This window comes from Gobio gobio, assembly GCF_949357685.1.
Source record: "Gobio gobio genome assembly, chromosome: 11".
NCBI classification, from domain to species: domain Eukaryota; kingdom Metazoa; phylum Chordata; class Actinopteri; order Cypriniformes; family Gobionidae; genus Gobio; species Gobio gobio.
Window position 1 is genome coordinate 30,005,988 of NC_137104.1, and position 16,388 is coordinate 30,022,375.

The window sequence follows — 16,388 nt, forward strand, 5'->3', positions numbered from 1 at the left end:
ATGAGTATTCATTGCACCATAGATTTTACCAATGGCCCCCTTAAAGTATGGATTCACTTTTAGAACAGTCTCAAGAAGTGTCTCAGGTGGTAATGAGGGGAAATGACTAACAGATGATGCAACAAAACTGCGAAGTTGAAGATACTTAAAGAAGTGAGTGTTGGGAATTTGGAATTTAGTTTTCACTTGCTGAAAGGTTGCAAAAGTGCCTTCAATATACATATCCTTTAGTACCTTTTAGTACCTTTAGGCAATGTTGAGCAGAGCAATGCATGTAGAGAAGCAGGATGGCATGGCAAATTTTCGAGGGACAGCTACTTAGGACCATCAGCATGTGAATTAAACCAATATAACATAGAACGAGCATTGGCTGCCCAATAATAGTACTGAAAATTGGGTAATGATAGTCCTCCATGCTCTCGGTGTCGCTGCAGAACACTTTTACGGATGCGTGCATTTTTCCCATTCCATATAAAAGCTGATACCAGCTTGTCTATCAATAGGAAAAACGATTTGGTTAAAAATATCGGGATACACTGGAACAGATATAGAAATCTGGGTAGAATATTCATCTTGACGGTGTTTATCCTGCCTCCTAGTAATAGCGGTAGTGTACCCCAGCGCTCAAAATCTTGTTTTATAGAATCTATCAATGGAATAAAATTTGTTTTATAGAGGTTCTTGTAATTATTAGTAACCCATATACCTAAATACTTAAATTTATCTTTACTTAATTTAAATGGTAAGGAGTTAAATGTGATAAGTCTGGCTGCAGTGTTAATCGGCATAAGTTCACTTTTTTGCATGTTTATTTTATAACCTGATATTTTTCCAAAACGACCAAGTAATGACAGTAGGCGAGGCAGTGTCTTAAGCGGATCAGACACATACAAGAGAGTATCATCCGCATAAAGGGACACTTTATGTTCAGACTCACCCCTCAGTATGCCTTTAATAGTATTATCGGACCGTATTGCCACTGCCAGGGGCTCAATCATCAGTGCAAATAATGAGGAGGATAATGGGCAACCCTGCCTAGTCCCGCGGCTTAATTGGAAAAAGGATGATATGTTATTATTTGTCCGAATTGCTGCTACAGGAGAGGAATATAAAACATTAATCCATGATATGAATTTGGCACCAAAGCCAAATTTATTCAAAGTATAGAAGAGGTAGTCCCACTTCACCCGATCAAATGCTTTTTCAGCATCAAGTGACAGAAGCACCTCAGGTATATCGGGTGGAGTGGGATAGTGAAGGATATTCAAAAGTCTGCGTATATTGTAGAATGAATATCGATTTTTGATAAAGCCAGTCTGATCGTCAGACACTATTGAAGGTATAACAATCTCTAATCGACATGCTAAAAGTTTGGCAAATATTTTACTATCAACGTTTAACAATAAAATGGGTCGATATGAGCTACAATCTAATTTACTTTTACCCTTTTTATGAATTAAAGAAATAACTGCTTGTCTCATGGTTTCTGGTAACAACCCTGAGATGAAGGACTAGTCATAGACAGCGAGTAAAATAGGGAAAAGTTCTGAGGATAATTTTTTGAAAAATTCCCTCGGAAAGCCATCTGGTCCCGGTGATTTTCCACTTTGCATGGTGGCAATTGCTTTCAATATTTCGGCCTTTGAAAATGGTCTTTCCAAATCTGAGGCATATTGTTCATCAATAGTGGGCAGAGTAAATTTGCTAAAAAATGTCATATGAACATTACATTACATATGAACATAACAGTAACTGTTTTTTAAGGCCCTTAAAAGAAATTAACTGTAGTCCCACATCAATAGGCAAAGCTAAACCACCTCACGCAGAATGTTGCCGTTAACATACGCCATGGCCTCCGCTGCATCTTGAAACAGCTTATCCGTCCCGTTATACGTGATCCGAAATTGGGCTGGATGTAGAAGACCATAGCGGACCCCCTCTCGTCCTCGAAGTAGTTTACGGACCTTGTTAAACGCCGACCTGGCACGGGCTACACTCGGTGGGTAATCAGGAAAGATGAGTATGGTTGAGCCGTTGTGTTGTAGCGGACCAGATTCCCGTGCGATGCGGAGGATTTCGACACAGTCTTGATAGTAGTGTAATTTCGCTATAATCGCTCTTGGTTTGCCATCCATCCGTTTCACCTGTAAAGTGCGGTGGGATCTGTCAATCAACACGTCTTTATCCATTTTAAGGACTTTTTAATCAGCCTTGAAACAGAAGCAGGAGTGCTTGAGCCATTTTCCTCAGCTACATTCATAATGCGGATATTTGACCTCCGCATTCGACCTTCCATGTCCAAACATTTCTCCTGTAGATTTTGAACATTTTCCTCCAGCTTGCGCACAGAGTTTTGTAGCTCCGTGATGTCATCCGAGCATCCTGAGAGTCCTCTTTCCATGTCTGACACAGTTGTTCTAATCACTTCCAGGTCTGATCGAAAAGCTGATGTGTTGTTAGCTATCTCCTGTCTAGCTGCTTGTAGCGCTGATCTAACTCCGTCAAACTCTTTAACCATGATTGACTTTAACTCGGTTTGGAAAAGCGTGGTCATCTCCGTTTTGATAGAGGACAATAACTCTTCCTTCATCTCCGTCGTCATATCAATCTTTTCTCCAGTTTGTTGAGCTTGTTCAGCCATCTCGAGTGTCGTGTTAGTTCCGTTGTTAACACTAGGTGTGTCGGTGCTCGTCTTGTTAGCAGAGGCCTTGCCCGTATATTTGTATTTACGCAAGTTGCTCGCCATTTACATTTCTTAGGAAACAAATCGTCTTCGAAGATGCAGGACAATCTTGGATAGCCTTTTTGTACCACACAGTCGATTAAAGCACCATTTAGAAGGGTAAAAAATATAAGCTTGTGCAGAGCTCTCTAAACTTGCAACCTACTCCATTGCCTGCTCGCTAGCGCCCCTTTTTTGTGTTTCTAACCAAAGTAAACTTTTTTGGCTTTAAAGATATTTTTTGTTAAAATGTTCTAAAGAAACTGAAAAATTGTCACACTTAGTTGTAAATTGAGAACGTCTCGGTTACGTATGTAACCCTCGTTCCCTGAAGGAGGGAACGGAGACGCCACGTCGGAGTACCGACGAATAGGAATCTCGCTCGCGAGAGCCAATCTACTTCGAGTGTAACTAAACGAGCCAATGCACATTGGCATGCAATGATTGCACCAGGTGCTCATGCCACGCCGCGCGGGTATAAATGAGACACAGGTGATTGCATCAAATCAGCCTTTTGCTGAGGAGCCGGGTAGGTAGACAGGCACCCCAGCAGGGTACAGAGGACATGGCGACGGGACGTGGCGTCTCCGTTCCCTCCTTCAGGGAACGAGGGTTACATACGTAACCGAGACGTTCCCATTCAGTCGGTCACTCTCGACGCCACGTCGGAGTACCGACGAATAGGAATCCCTACCAAAGCGCCATGGCTTCTGCCCCCATCCAGTGCCCTGTGTGAGCCACCTGAGCTCTCTTACCTGATGAGACGGGGCTCACACCGGGAAGTCCATCACTGCTGTTCCGCATGACCCGCTCAGTGATTATTGGATAACACTGGGAAAGCGTGCCCTAGAGAAGGGAACGCTGCGGAGCCCACATCGTACCCCGAAGGAGTTATGTGGAGTACAATGCTGAGCCGTAGCCCGCAAGGAGAAGGGGGCTCAGTCCCACTGCAGGGAAGGCTCTCCCAAGGGAAAGACACGGGCTTCCCGTAGGAGCGACCGTGGAAGAAAATATGGGATCCCCGCAGGGTCACTCATATGGCCCAAGCCCAATACCGGTTCTCAAGGATTCAGCGGCAAGGGGCCTGATGCCAGACGTTCCGCCACGTCCGGCACCGAGGGCGGTGGAGGACTCCCAGAGTTTGCTTCTGGAGAATATAAGCGCCGTAGCGCAGCAAGCCGACAAGAGCCGGGGCCTCTCAGTGCTTCTACCCGTTTGAGGTGAGAACACAGGAGGAGACCGGCTCTACACGTAGGCTATAGAATCTAGCGAACGTGTTGGGTGTCGCCCAGCCCGCAGCTCTACAGATGTCTGACAGCGAGGCGCCACGTGCCAGCGCCCAGGAGGATGCAACACTTCTAGTAGAGTGTGCTCGCACCCTGAGCGGACAGGGCACACCTTGTGCTTGGTAAGCCAAGGTGATGGCATCCACTATCCAGTGGGCCATCCTCTGCTTGGAGACAGCCTTTCCCTTCTGCTGGCCTCCGTGACAGACAAAGAGCTGATCTGAGGTTCTGAAGCTTTGAGTTCTATCCACGTAAACCCGCAGAGCGCGGACGGGACAGAGCAAAGCTAGGGCTGGGTCTGCCTCCTCCGGGGGCAGCGCTTGCAGGTTCACCACCTGGTCCCTGAAGGGAGTGGTAGGAACCTTGGGCACATAGCCAGGCCGGGGTCTCAACACCACGTGGGTATCACCCGGCCCGAACTCTAGGCACGATTCGTCGACCGAAAATGCCTGCAGGTCCCCTACCCTCTTGATGGAGGCCAATGCAGCCAACAGCAAAGTCTTCATTGACAGAATCTTTAGCTCTGCTGACTGCAAAGGCTCAAATGGGGCATTCTGAAGTGCTCGGAGCACCAGAGCAAGATCCCAAGAGGGTATGGAGGGGGGGCGAGGAGGATTTAACCGTCTCGCCCCCCTAAGGAACCTGACGACCAGGTCGTGCTTCCCAACTGTCTTACCTTCTACATGGTCGTGATAGGCGGATATTGCAGCAACATAAACCTTGAGGGTGGAGGGCGACAGCCTACGCTCCTAAGCACTAAGCCTAAGCACAGACGCGATCGAACATCTTCGGGGGTCTTCTCGGCGAGAAGAACACCACTCGACGAACAGGTTCCACTTCAAGGCGTAAGCCTGTCTTGTAGACGGTGCTCGTGCCGAAGTGATGGTGTTAACTACCTCTTGGGGTAAGTCACCTAGAACCTCCGCGTCCCGTCCAGGGGCCAGACATGAAGCTTCCACAGGTCTGGACGCGGGTGCCAAAGGGTGCCCCGTCTCTGAGTCAGAAGGTCTTTCCTCAGAGGAATCGGCCAAGGAGGGGCTGTCGCGAGGAGCATAAGTTCTGGAAACCAGGTCCGGTTGGGCCAGTACGGCGCCACCAGTAGGACCTGCTCCTCGTCCTCCCTGACCTTGCACAGAGTCTGTGCAAGTAGGCTCACTGGGGGAAACGCATATTTGCGCAGCCCCTGGGGCCAGCTGTGTGCCAGGGCATCCGTGCCGAGTGTACCCTCGGTCAGCGAATAGAACCACTGGCAGTGGGACGTTTCTGGGGAGGCAAACAGGTCGACCTGTGCCACCCCGAACTGTCTCCAAATCAGCTGAACCACCTGGGGGTGGAGTCGCCACTCGCCTGGGAGCGCAGCTCGTGAAAGCTCGTCGGCCACACGGTTGTGCACACCAGGGACATGAACGGCCCGAAGCGACCTCAGACACTTCTGACTCCAGAGGAGGAGATGGCGGGCGAGTTGCGACATGCGACGGGAGCGCAGACCACCTTGTCGGTTGATATACGCAACAGTCGCAGTGTTGTCCGTGCGGACCAGTACATCTTTGCCCCGTAACCGCGCTTTGAGGCGGCTCAGAGCAAGATGCACTGCTAGCAACTCGAGGCAATTGATATGCCAATGCAGGTGCGGGCCCGTCCAAACCCCTGACACTGCATGCCCGTTGTACGTGGCTCCCCAGCCCATGGCAGAGGCATCCGTGAAAACCACAGCGTGCCTGGACACCTGTTCCAGGGGCACTCCGGCCCGAAGGAACGAGGGGTCTGACCATGGACTGAAGGACTGGCGGCAGGCCGGTGTGATGCTCACCCGGTGAGTGCCGCGTTGCCACGCCCATCTCGGGACTCGGCCGTGTAGCCAATGCTGAAGCGGTCTCATATGAAGCAGGCCGAGCGGTGTTACTGCCGCAGCGGCCGCCATATGCCCCAGGAGCCTCTGAAATTGTTTCAGTGGAACCGCCATCCTGCCTTGAAACGTGTTCAGGCAGCTCAGCATCGACTGGACACGCTCCTCCGTGAGGCGCGCTGTCTGTTCGACCGAATCCAACTCCATACCGAGAAAAGAGATCCTCTGCACGGGGGCGAGTTTGCTCTTTTCCCAGTTGACCCGAAGACCCAACTGGCTGAGGTGTCTGAGCACCAGGTCCCTGTGTTCGCACAACTGATCCTTGGACTGTGCTAGAATGAGCCAGTCGTCGAGATAGTTGAGGATGCGAACGCCCTGTTCTCTCATGGGCACAAGGGCCCCCTCCGTGACTTTCGTGAAGACACGGGGGGACAGGGACAGCCCGAAGGGCAGGACTCTGTACTGATATGCTCGACCCTCGAACGCAAAGCGCAGAAACGGCCTGTGTCGAGGAAGAATCGAGACATGAAAGTACGCGTCCTTCAGGTCGATCGCTGCAAACCAATCTTGGGGACGGATGCATTCGAAAATGCGTTTCTGCGTGAGCATCTTGAACGGTAGCTTGTGGAGGCTCCGATTCAGGACTCGCAGGTCCAAGATTGGCCGTAACCCACCGGTTTTCTTGGGTACAATGAAGTACGGGCTGTAGAAGCCGGTCTTCATATCGGCTGGAGGGACCGGCTCTATCGCGTCCTTCGCCAGTAGGACAGCGATTTCCGCACGCAGGACATGGGCATCTGCAGCATTCACCGAGGTGAAGCGGACGCCCTTGAACCTGGGGGGGCGCCGGGCGAACTGAATCGCATAGCCGAGCCTGATGGTCCGAATGAGCCAGCGAGACGGACTGGGGAGCTCTAGCCAGGCTCGCAGAGACCGTGCAAGCGGGACCATAGGGACCACCGGCGTACCCACGGTGGGGCAGCGAGGTGGAATGCAGGTACCGGGCTGGGGCGGCTGTCTCGTGGAGGCGGCCCGCAGCGAGGTGAGAGTGTGCTGTGCAACACTTACCTGATTCCACAGGTGGGCAGGAGGAACGTGAGGAGGTCGTCCACTGCTGCCCGCTGGCGAAGGGGGAGGATGAGTGTGGTCCGGCGTTTGACCGGCCACAACTCTCCGAGCCCCCTGAGGACCCAGAGATGGAGGAAATTGCTCTTTTATTGAAAATTTGGGTACCGCTGGGGCTGAGCCCAGCGGCGGAACAGAAACAAAACGGAACACAAAATTCTCCTCCCGGCCCTCCTCCGGGGGATGGAGCGGTGCGGTCACCGTCTCCAGAAGAGCAGTCCTCCCCATCTCCGGGTCGCCCGTCTCAGGGCCGCTTGCCCTTGCCCCTGCCTTTGCCACCTCTCTTGGCAGGAGCCTGGACGGGCTGGGCGGCCTGCTTGCGCCCGGCTCCACAACGTCGCTTGGGTGGAGGCTGCTGCTGCGACGCGGGAGCGGAGGCAGACGCAGGCGGCCGCCCTCGGCGACGAGCAGACTGAGGTGCTGCCGGCGGCGGGGTGGAGACAGCAGCTGACCGCCGTGGCAGGATGTGACTGATGGCCTCAGTCTGCTTCTGTGCGGCCGAGAACTGCTGGGCGAAGTTCTGGACCGCGTCGCCGAAGAGGCCGGTCTGGGAGACGGGGGAGTTAAGGAACCTGATCTTGTCGGTCTCCCTCATGTCTGCCAGACACAGCCAGAGATGGCGTTCCTGGACCACCATAGTGGACATCGCACGACCCACGGCCCGCGCCGTAACCTTCGTCGCACGAAGCGCGAGGTCCGTTGCGGTTCTCAGTTCTTGGAGAACTGCGGGATCGTGACCACCCTCGTGCAGGTTCTTCAGTGCCTGGGCCTGATGAACCTGCAACAACGCCATAGCGTGTAAGGCGGAGCCTGCCTCTCCACAAGCCTGGTAGGCCTTTCCGATCAGATCGGACGAGTACCTACAGGCTCGAGAGGGGAGACACGGGTTCCCCCTGGATGTGGAGTTAGGGCACAGTTGCATAGCAACGGCCCGTTCCACGGGAGGAACCTGCGTGTAACCCTTTGCAGGTCCGCCATCGAGGGTGGTGAGGGAGGAGGATCCACTGGGCCGGTTTCGGGCAGTAAAAGGTGCCGTCCACGACCTAGTGAGCTCCTCGTGCACCTCCGGGAAGAAAGGAACCGGGGTGGGGCGCTGAGAACCAGCACGGGCCACCCCGAGAAACCAATCATCCAACCTTGAAGGTTCGGGACACGGTGGAGGGTTCCACACGAGCCCGATCTTCTCGGCGGCCCGGGAAAGCATGGCCATCATCTCCGGATCCGTATCGGGCACAGCGGATCTTCCCGAAGGAGCCCCCTGCGCCGACACGTCATCTCCAGAGAAGTCTGACCCTCCCTCCGATGCAGCGATGGACATCTGATCATCAAGGGGAGCCCCGAAGGATACGGATGGTGCACATCTCGAGGACGGCCCACCACGTTCCGACGGCAGCTCTACTGGCTGCGGAGTGCGTGAGGGATGAGGGTTCCCCGGGGGTTGGTTCCCTGGGGGAAGCGCGCTCACCGTAACCCTCAAATCACCCGCGCTACTGCCTGAAGTAACCCTCTGTGGAGGGTTAGATCGAGGCAGAGGCACGGGGACTCCACCCCTTGCGAAATGGAGTCTAGACCGCAACTCCGAGATGGTCATGTTCCCGCAGTGAGAACATGAGTCATCCACCAACGCTGCCTCAGCGTGCTGAACGCCCAAACACGAGATACAGCGCTGGTGACCATCCCTTGGTGACAGGTAACCACCGCATCCAGAAACACACAGATAGAATGTCATCTTGAAAAAGACGCAAGCTCTATCTGTGTTTGCTCTTTCAGAAGGACGCTCTCCTTGGTGCTGAAGCACGCAGGGGGCGGGGTCGCGGCGACACAGTCAGGGGGTGGGTGCAGCCTGACGTGCGCGCTCTCTCACACGAAGGCGCTCTCTTACCAGCCGTAAGAACGGCTTTTCAGCGCTCTCCACCTAGCGCACCGAACCAGCTGTGAGAACAGCCTTTGTGATTGCTCTAGACAAACAACACAGAGAGATGATCCGAAAACCACGCGACCGCTGCTGTGCCGTCACACCAACACCGACTGAAGAGATCGCTTCCGAAAGGCGGCTTCCGTCTTCAGTCAGGACTGCGAAGTAGTGAGTGATATCTGGCGTTACCATCTACCACCCGGCTCCTCAGCAAAAGGTTGATTTGATGCAATCACCTGTGTCTCATTTATACCCGCGCGGCGTGGCATGAGCACCTGGTGCAATCATTGCATGCCAATGTGCATTGGCTCGTTTAGTTACACTCGAAGTAGATTGGCTCTCGCGAGCGAGATTCCTATTCGTCGGTACTCCGACGTGGCGTCGAGAGTGACCGACTGAATGGGAACTGTTTATTCTTAATGATGATTGTTCTTTGCAATTGTATGGCTTACTTTGTTTCATTAGAGCTTGCTAATCTTGAATATAACTTTGTTAATAAAATAAAAGTATTGAAAGAAATCTTCATAATAATTTTTAATATGGCAATACTGTCAAACAGATATTCTAACTATAAAGAAAAAACATATTAGCTCCAATTTTGGTTAAAATGTAAAGTTCATGTATTTGCACAGCAGGATAATTAGTTACCAAAAATGTATGTTAAGAATCGTTTTGGGAATCGGATCGTTACTCCCAGAATTGGAATCAGAATCGGATCGAATCGTTAAGTGCCTTAAAGGAACACGTCGACTTTTTGGGACTTTAGCTTATTAACTGTATTCCCCAGAGTTAGATAAGTCCATACATACCATTCTCATCTCCGTGCGTGCCATAACTCTATCTGACGCACCCACCGCTAGCCTAGCTTAGCACAAAGACTGGAGGTAAATGGCTCCAGCTAGCCTACTGCTCAGGGTGCAGCGGCACAATGATATTACGCAGCGCCTGAAAATAGTCCCCAGCACGCTCTCTGTGCAAGCAGGTTGTCACGTTGGTTATGTTGACTGATGTAAGCCTATTTTCAGGCGCTGCATAATAGGATTTATCTAAGTCTGGGAGATACGGTGAATAAGCTAACGTCCCAAAAAGTCGGCGTGTTCCTTTAAGATTCCCACCCCTAGTATGAAGCTGTGACTGAATGACATCAAAAGCCAATTGAAGCTTATGCTGTTTGGAGGACGCACAACAGTACATGACAGTGTCATCTGCATAAAAGTGGAAAATAGGCATCCTGAATTACAATCAAGTCTATTTATGTAAATAGTCAATAAAAGAGGCCCCAACACAGATCCTTGGGGAACACCTTTAACAATCTCCAGTAGTCCAGATTGTTTACTTTCAGCCTGTACACACTTAAATTCTGTGTTCTTCCACTTAAATACTTTTTAAACCAGAATATAACATGATTTGATAAGCCAACACTCTTTAATCTATGCAGCAATATTTCATGCAATATTCAGAAATATTCCATGGTCGAAAGCCTCGATATTGATAACTGATTTGATTATTGATTAATTGCATAAGCGCCCTGTGCACAGAAAACATACACCAGTCACATTACTTTACAGTTGTGAATAACACATTTCTATGGAGAAAATGCATCTGAATATAGCGGAGGACCCAATAGTGAGCTGCAGCAAGACCACAGTTGTTCTAAACATGATAATGCTTTATTTTAAGCACTTCAAACTAAATCCAATAGTTTGATGTGGCTTGCCCTTTTTAGTGCATGACATTCAAATAGGGGTGTGTGATATCATGATATTAGATTGTGAGCAATTAAAACTTCTCCACGATCTGTCAGTGAGATATCGTAGTATCGTGCTACAGTTCATTTTATCAGTTGCCGTTCTGGTGCCTCTGTCCCAACATACTGTACAACGTGACATACATTCACATCATGTTTTACTTGTAGGGCTGGCCACAGTGTTGGGGGTAGCATTACAAGTAACACAAGTTACATAATCAAAGATTAAATTTTTCAAGCATTAATTTAAAATTTACAACAAAATATATGAGTTTTTTTTATTATTAGTAACGCAAGTTACTTTTTCCATTTACGTTTTCCCATTTATTGACTGACACCTTTCTTGTCCCCATGTTGAGAGAAATTGTGAGTAAGGTGCAGAGGCATTGTGTGCGCTGTGTTATTGTAGTTCTAGACTAATTGTGAGCATGCATTTACTTTATCTCACACAAAAACAGATACAGTATTCTTCAAAATGAATAAAAACAGTGAAATGCAAACTCAGAATATTACGCAAACCAGCAATAATTAAATGTTAACTAACAGAAATAAATTGTATCTATTTAATCTTACTTTATAATAATAATAATAATAATAATAATAATAATAATAATAATAATAATAATAATAATACATTATTTCCATAGATGCACTGGTGGGTTAAAAGGGAGACCTTATATTCAATCCTGGCGGTAACAGGAAGCCAGTGAAGTGAATGGAGAATGGGTGTGATGTGATCGTATTTTCGAACACTCATCAGGATCCTAGCAGCACTATTTTGAACATACTGCAGTCTCTGCAAGCTTTTGTTAGGGATCCCGATGAGAAGTGCGTTACAGTAATCCAGTCTGGAGGAGACAAAGGCGTGGACCAGTTTTTCAGCATCTGCTAAGGATAGCGTTGGACGTAGTTTTGCAATGTTTCTGAGATGGTAGAAAGATGTTTTGCAGAGGTTTTTGATATGGGCTTTGAAGCGGAGTTGTGGATCAAATCTTACACCAAGATTGGTGACAGTTATGGAGAGGGGAACGTCATGACCAGAGATAGTTATACCAGTTATGGAGGAAGACTGGGTTTGATGTGGAGTGCCAACAAGAATTGCCTCAGTTTTAGAGCTGTTTAACTGGAGGAAGTTGTGCTTCATCCACATCCTTATCTCCTCCAGACAGGCAGTGAGTGTTGAAGACGGAGATGATGTTGTCAAAATGGAGTTGTGTGTTTCTGATTTCATGTACAGTTGTGTGTCATCAGCATAGCAGTGAAATGAGACTCCATAGCGGCTAATGCATGGCCGAGGGGGATGATGTAAATGATGAAGAGAATGGGGCCAAGGACTGACCCCTGAGGAACCCCGCAGGTAACTGTGTGTTGCCGGGACCTTGCACTTCCAAGTGAAATGTACTCTGTTCTGCTAGTGAGGTACGATTTAAACCAGTTAAGAGCAGTGCCAGTGAGTCCAGTGGTTTGATGCAGCCGGTTAAGGAGTATGCCATGATCCACTGTATCGAATGCAGCAGACAGATCGAGGAGAATGAGGAGGGATGGTGAACCTGCATCAGCTGTCATCTGTAGGTCATTTGTGACTCTAACCAGGGCCGTTTCCGTACTGTGTGCAGAGCGGAAGCCAGGCTGAAATTTTTCAAAAATATTGTTGTATTTGAGATGATCCTGGAGGTGGGAAGCTACAACTTTTTCCAGAACTTTGGAGAGGAATGGGAGATTGGAAATTGGCCTGTAATTTGCAAGCACATCTGGGTCAAGGGTGGGTTTTTTGAGAAGTGGTCTGATTATGGCAGTTTTTAGGGCAGATGGAACATTGCCAGACTGGAGGGAGTTGTTTATTATAGTGGTAATCAGAGGACTTAGGACAAAGGTGTTTACTTTCACTAGAGCTGAAGGAAAAGAGTCGAGGGCACAGGTGGTAGGTTTCATCCTTTTAATTATCGTCTCAACCTCTTGCTGTGAGATTTCTGGAAAGCGATGTAGGGGCTCCGAAATTGCAGGCTGTGAGTGGATAGTCAGGGTGGATAGTGGTGAGGATCCAGGAAGGTAGAGTGAATTGAGTCTATTTTTGTTTTGAAAAAGTCCAGGAATTAATTACAGTGCTGTTCTGTAGTTTCTGTAAGTGAGGAGGTTTGTGGTTTGAGTAGATGATTTATGGTGGAGAACAGCTGTTTGGTGTTTCCGGGACTATTTCTGATGACGTTTGAGTAGAAAGTTGACCGTGCCTCCGTAAGTGACTTTGAAAAGTCCTTTCGGTGTTCCTGAAAAGCACGCTTGTGCACAGTGAGACCTGTGGTTTTGAATCTCCTCTCAATGGCACGCCCAGCTGCCTTCATTTTTCGTAGTTCACCGGTAAACCAGGGTGCTGATCGGGTGAAAGTGACTGTTCTGGTTTTGACCGGGGCATGAAGATCCAGAATGCTTCTGAGGGTGTTATTGTTATAGTCCACTGAATCCATGGGTGGTAGACAGTTTACAGAAAGGAGATGCTGGAGATCGGATGCCATAGTCTCTAGGTTGATGTTTTTCAGATTTCTGAAGCAGATTTGGCGTTTGGGCTTGATGAGGCTGGATAGTGAAGACATCTTCATGGAGCTTCATAAGTGCCTTATGATCAGAAACTCCCAGATCATACACCAGAAGATTGCTGAGAGAAACAGAGTTTGTAATGACTAGATCGAGAGTGTGGCCCCTGGTATGAGTGGGGGCATCGACAAGTTGTGTCAGATTAAAACAATCGAGTAATTGGAGAAATTCTGCTGCAAAACGGCAGGTTGAAGAGTTGACGTGAATATTCATATCTCCAAGTATGATGATGTTAGCAGACATTATATAGAAAGTTGAAAGAAGATTGGACATCTCTGGGATGAATGATGGGTTTGGTTTGGGTGGCCGGTAAATAAGAAGTATCGTAGTGGAAAGAGGGTGCTTACATTTAAATGCAAGGCATTCAAACGAAGACAGCTCAGGCAGGGTTATAGGGGACAAGATCAGATCACTTCGGTGGATGACAGCCAGACCACCACCACGCCCTGTGCTGCGGGCTTTCTGTAAATAGCAGTAACCAGGGGGACAGGTCTCATTTAAAACAGAATAAACATCTGGTTGATGCCAGGTTTCTGTAAGGCACATCATATCTAAACACTTTTCTAGAATATGATCATGTATGAGGCAAGATTTGTTTGTGATGGATTGTGCAATAAAAAGTTCAATCTTGATATTCGTTGCAACAGTGTGTCTCTGTATTGGACGAAGTAAACTGAGATCCACTCCATGTTTTCTCCGGTTTCCATCCAAGTCAGTGCGTAGCATTGTCATGGAAACTCCAGCGCTACTAGTCCTAGGATTGACGGCGCCCTGATGACGTGTTCGAGAAGCGACGGTGCGCACGCCGGACCAGATGGATGAGATGTTGTGATCAGACCGGGAGAAAACAAACTTTCGACGGCAAATTCTGTGAATGTAACGGGGCCGGCGAAGGAGTGCAAGTTGTTTAATGACTGATGTACACGATGGAGTGGTATAGTTGTTGAATTTCTTAAGTTGAATGGCTGAGTAGTTCAGCATTATGCCAGTCGTGGAGAGTGGTCTGCTAGCCGCAATCCATGCCCGTGATGCACATAGGAAAGCCAACAGACACAGCAAGCAAACAACCGTGACCATGGGTGAACACCTCACGATCATCTGCAGCGACCCCAGGCGAAAGCCCCACGGCAACGGGTAGCAACGAACAGACACGAGAATCCCCAAGCAATAGCAACTGGTAGGCAAGCAGCCGCTAGAGTCGGTGGAATCCGTACAGAACACATACAAATCCACAATATTTACTAGTGAGCAGCGACACTAGTAAGACTTACTGAACGTATTACTGGTCGATAAACGTTATGCTATAGATTATACCATAACAACAACTGTTGCACGGTAGAGGGTTTTCAGTTAGAGAAAACGGAGAAGCGGCGAACAAGCCACGGCAGCGACATCTCTCCCCTCTCTGATCTCCAACTGAAATGTGTAGTTTGGTAGGTGAGTAAATGTCCTTCAGATTGGAAGCAAGCCGTAACAATCCATAAAAAAAAAGTTTTTAGACGTAACAACGGGCGTCCTCTCCTGTCATGAGTAAATCCATTCAAACTACCAACTGCCAACGACCAACTGTAAACAGCCGAGTGGAGTCATCTGAGACGATAAGATCCAAACAACGGTCCCAATATTAGCACTGACTAATTTTACAAGTTACGATTAAAAAAAAATAAAATACAATCTAAATCTAACATTACAATTTAAACCAAAGTCGGGTGGAAAAGCGGCGAACAGACAACGCCAGCTTCCTCTCCCCCTCGTTGCTAGGCAATGAATGAGGCATACTTTATTAACCGTTGTCTTTGCTGCTGACTTTTGATGATCCAATTAAATTTTCTACATTTACTATATTTGTTTTCATAGCCTTTAAATTGCACATTGTTTGGAAAGGGAATCCATTTTTTTAAATAACGGATTCAAAGTATGCTTTTTTTTTTACTGGAATTTTTCATCTGATTAATCAAAGAAATAGTTGACAGAAAAATCTAATATCAAAATAAATATTAGTTGCAGCCCTAAAAAGCATCACCATGAATTTAACATTTCTAAAAATCTGACCATTATTAGAAATGCACCATTATAACAAATAAAATCTTACCTAAGCATAGTGAAGATGTAACGAGGGCTGGCAGCATCTTTCCCACCATTGATACGGGTACCAAACTGGCCAAGAGGCTGAAGGATGTTGACATTGTTGCTGCCCACAAAGTTCTGGGCCAAATTCACGATAGTCATCATCAGGGCTTGCTGCAGAAAAGACAATATTTATTGTAAAAAAAGTCTTCAATTCGATTTATTTATTTAATTATATATTTATTTAAATAAATAAGTGTACATTTGATCCCTGGTCATTTTCAACCTTATAATATCTAGAATTTTTTTTTTTTTTTAAATAAGTAAATCAGTTTAAAGGGGACATATCATGAAAATTTGACTTTTTCCGTGTTTAGGTGCTATAATCGGGTCCCCGATTCATCTACCAACCCAGAAAACGTGAAAAAGGACAACCCAGAAAATGTAAGCCTTTCTCTGCAAGCATGTGAAAAAACGAGCTGCTCAGATTTCTCTCCCCTTCTGACATAGGAAGGGGATCTATTATAATATTACTAGGGCTGGGTATCGATTCAGATGTTCCAACTCGATTCGATTTCGATTCGCAAACTCTCAAATCGATTCGATTTTGATTCTCGATTCGATTCGACTCGATTTCGATTCTCGATTCAACTCAATGAATATAGATTTAATACAAATACTATATTAATAAAAAAGAACAGTGAAAAAGTTTACAAGTGGGTAATTAAAAAGAAATTAAGAGCCACAAACCTGTATATTAAACTCTTTTTATTTTAGGTACACTTGGGTACATTAAAACAGAAACCATGTCTAAATTTCAAATGTATACAATTATGTTAAATACAATACAATTTTGATGCAACTTTATTAAAAAAAAAATTATCTGAGAAGCATTTTATACAATTTTGTTTTTATGGATATTTTTATATATTTATTCTAAAACATAAGGATATTGGATGATTTTAAGCAATTTTCAGTAAAGGACAAGCTTTTCTTGTGATTTTGCAGACCGTCATTCAGACTCTGTCCGTTTTTATGGAGGCTTTTTCCTCCAGGGGTGTCTGAGCTTTGATTCGTGCCCGGAGCATTAT

At 47.4% G+C, this 16,388-nt stretch overlaps 1 protein-coding gene across 2 annotated transcripts in view; it reads right to left on the bottom strand.

Moving 5' to 3' along the window:
• Positions 1–16,388, bottom strand: part of top2b (DNA topoisomerase II beta) — a 205,976-nt gene that overhangs the window by 102,467 nt on the left and 87,121 nt on the right. For both annotated transcript variants that reach the window (XM_079829353.1, XM_079829352.1), the window contains exon 20: positions 15,323–15,471. In XM_079829353.1, coding sequence (XP_079685479.1) covers positions 15,323–15,471 — 149 coding nt within the window. The remainder of the gene's footprint in view (positions 1–15,322; positions 15,472–16,388) is intronic.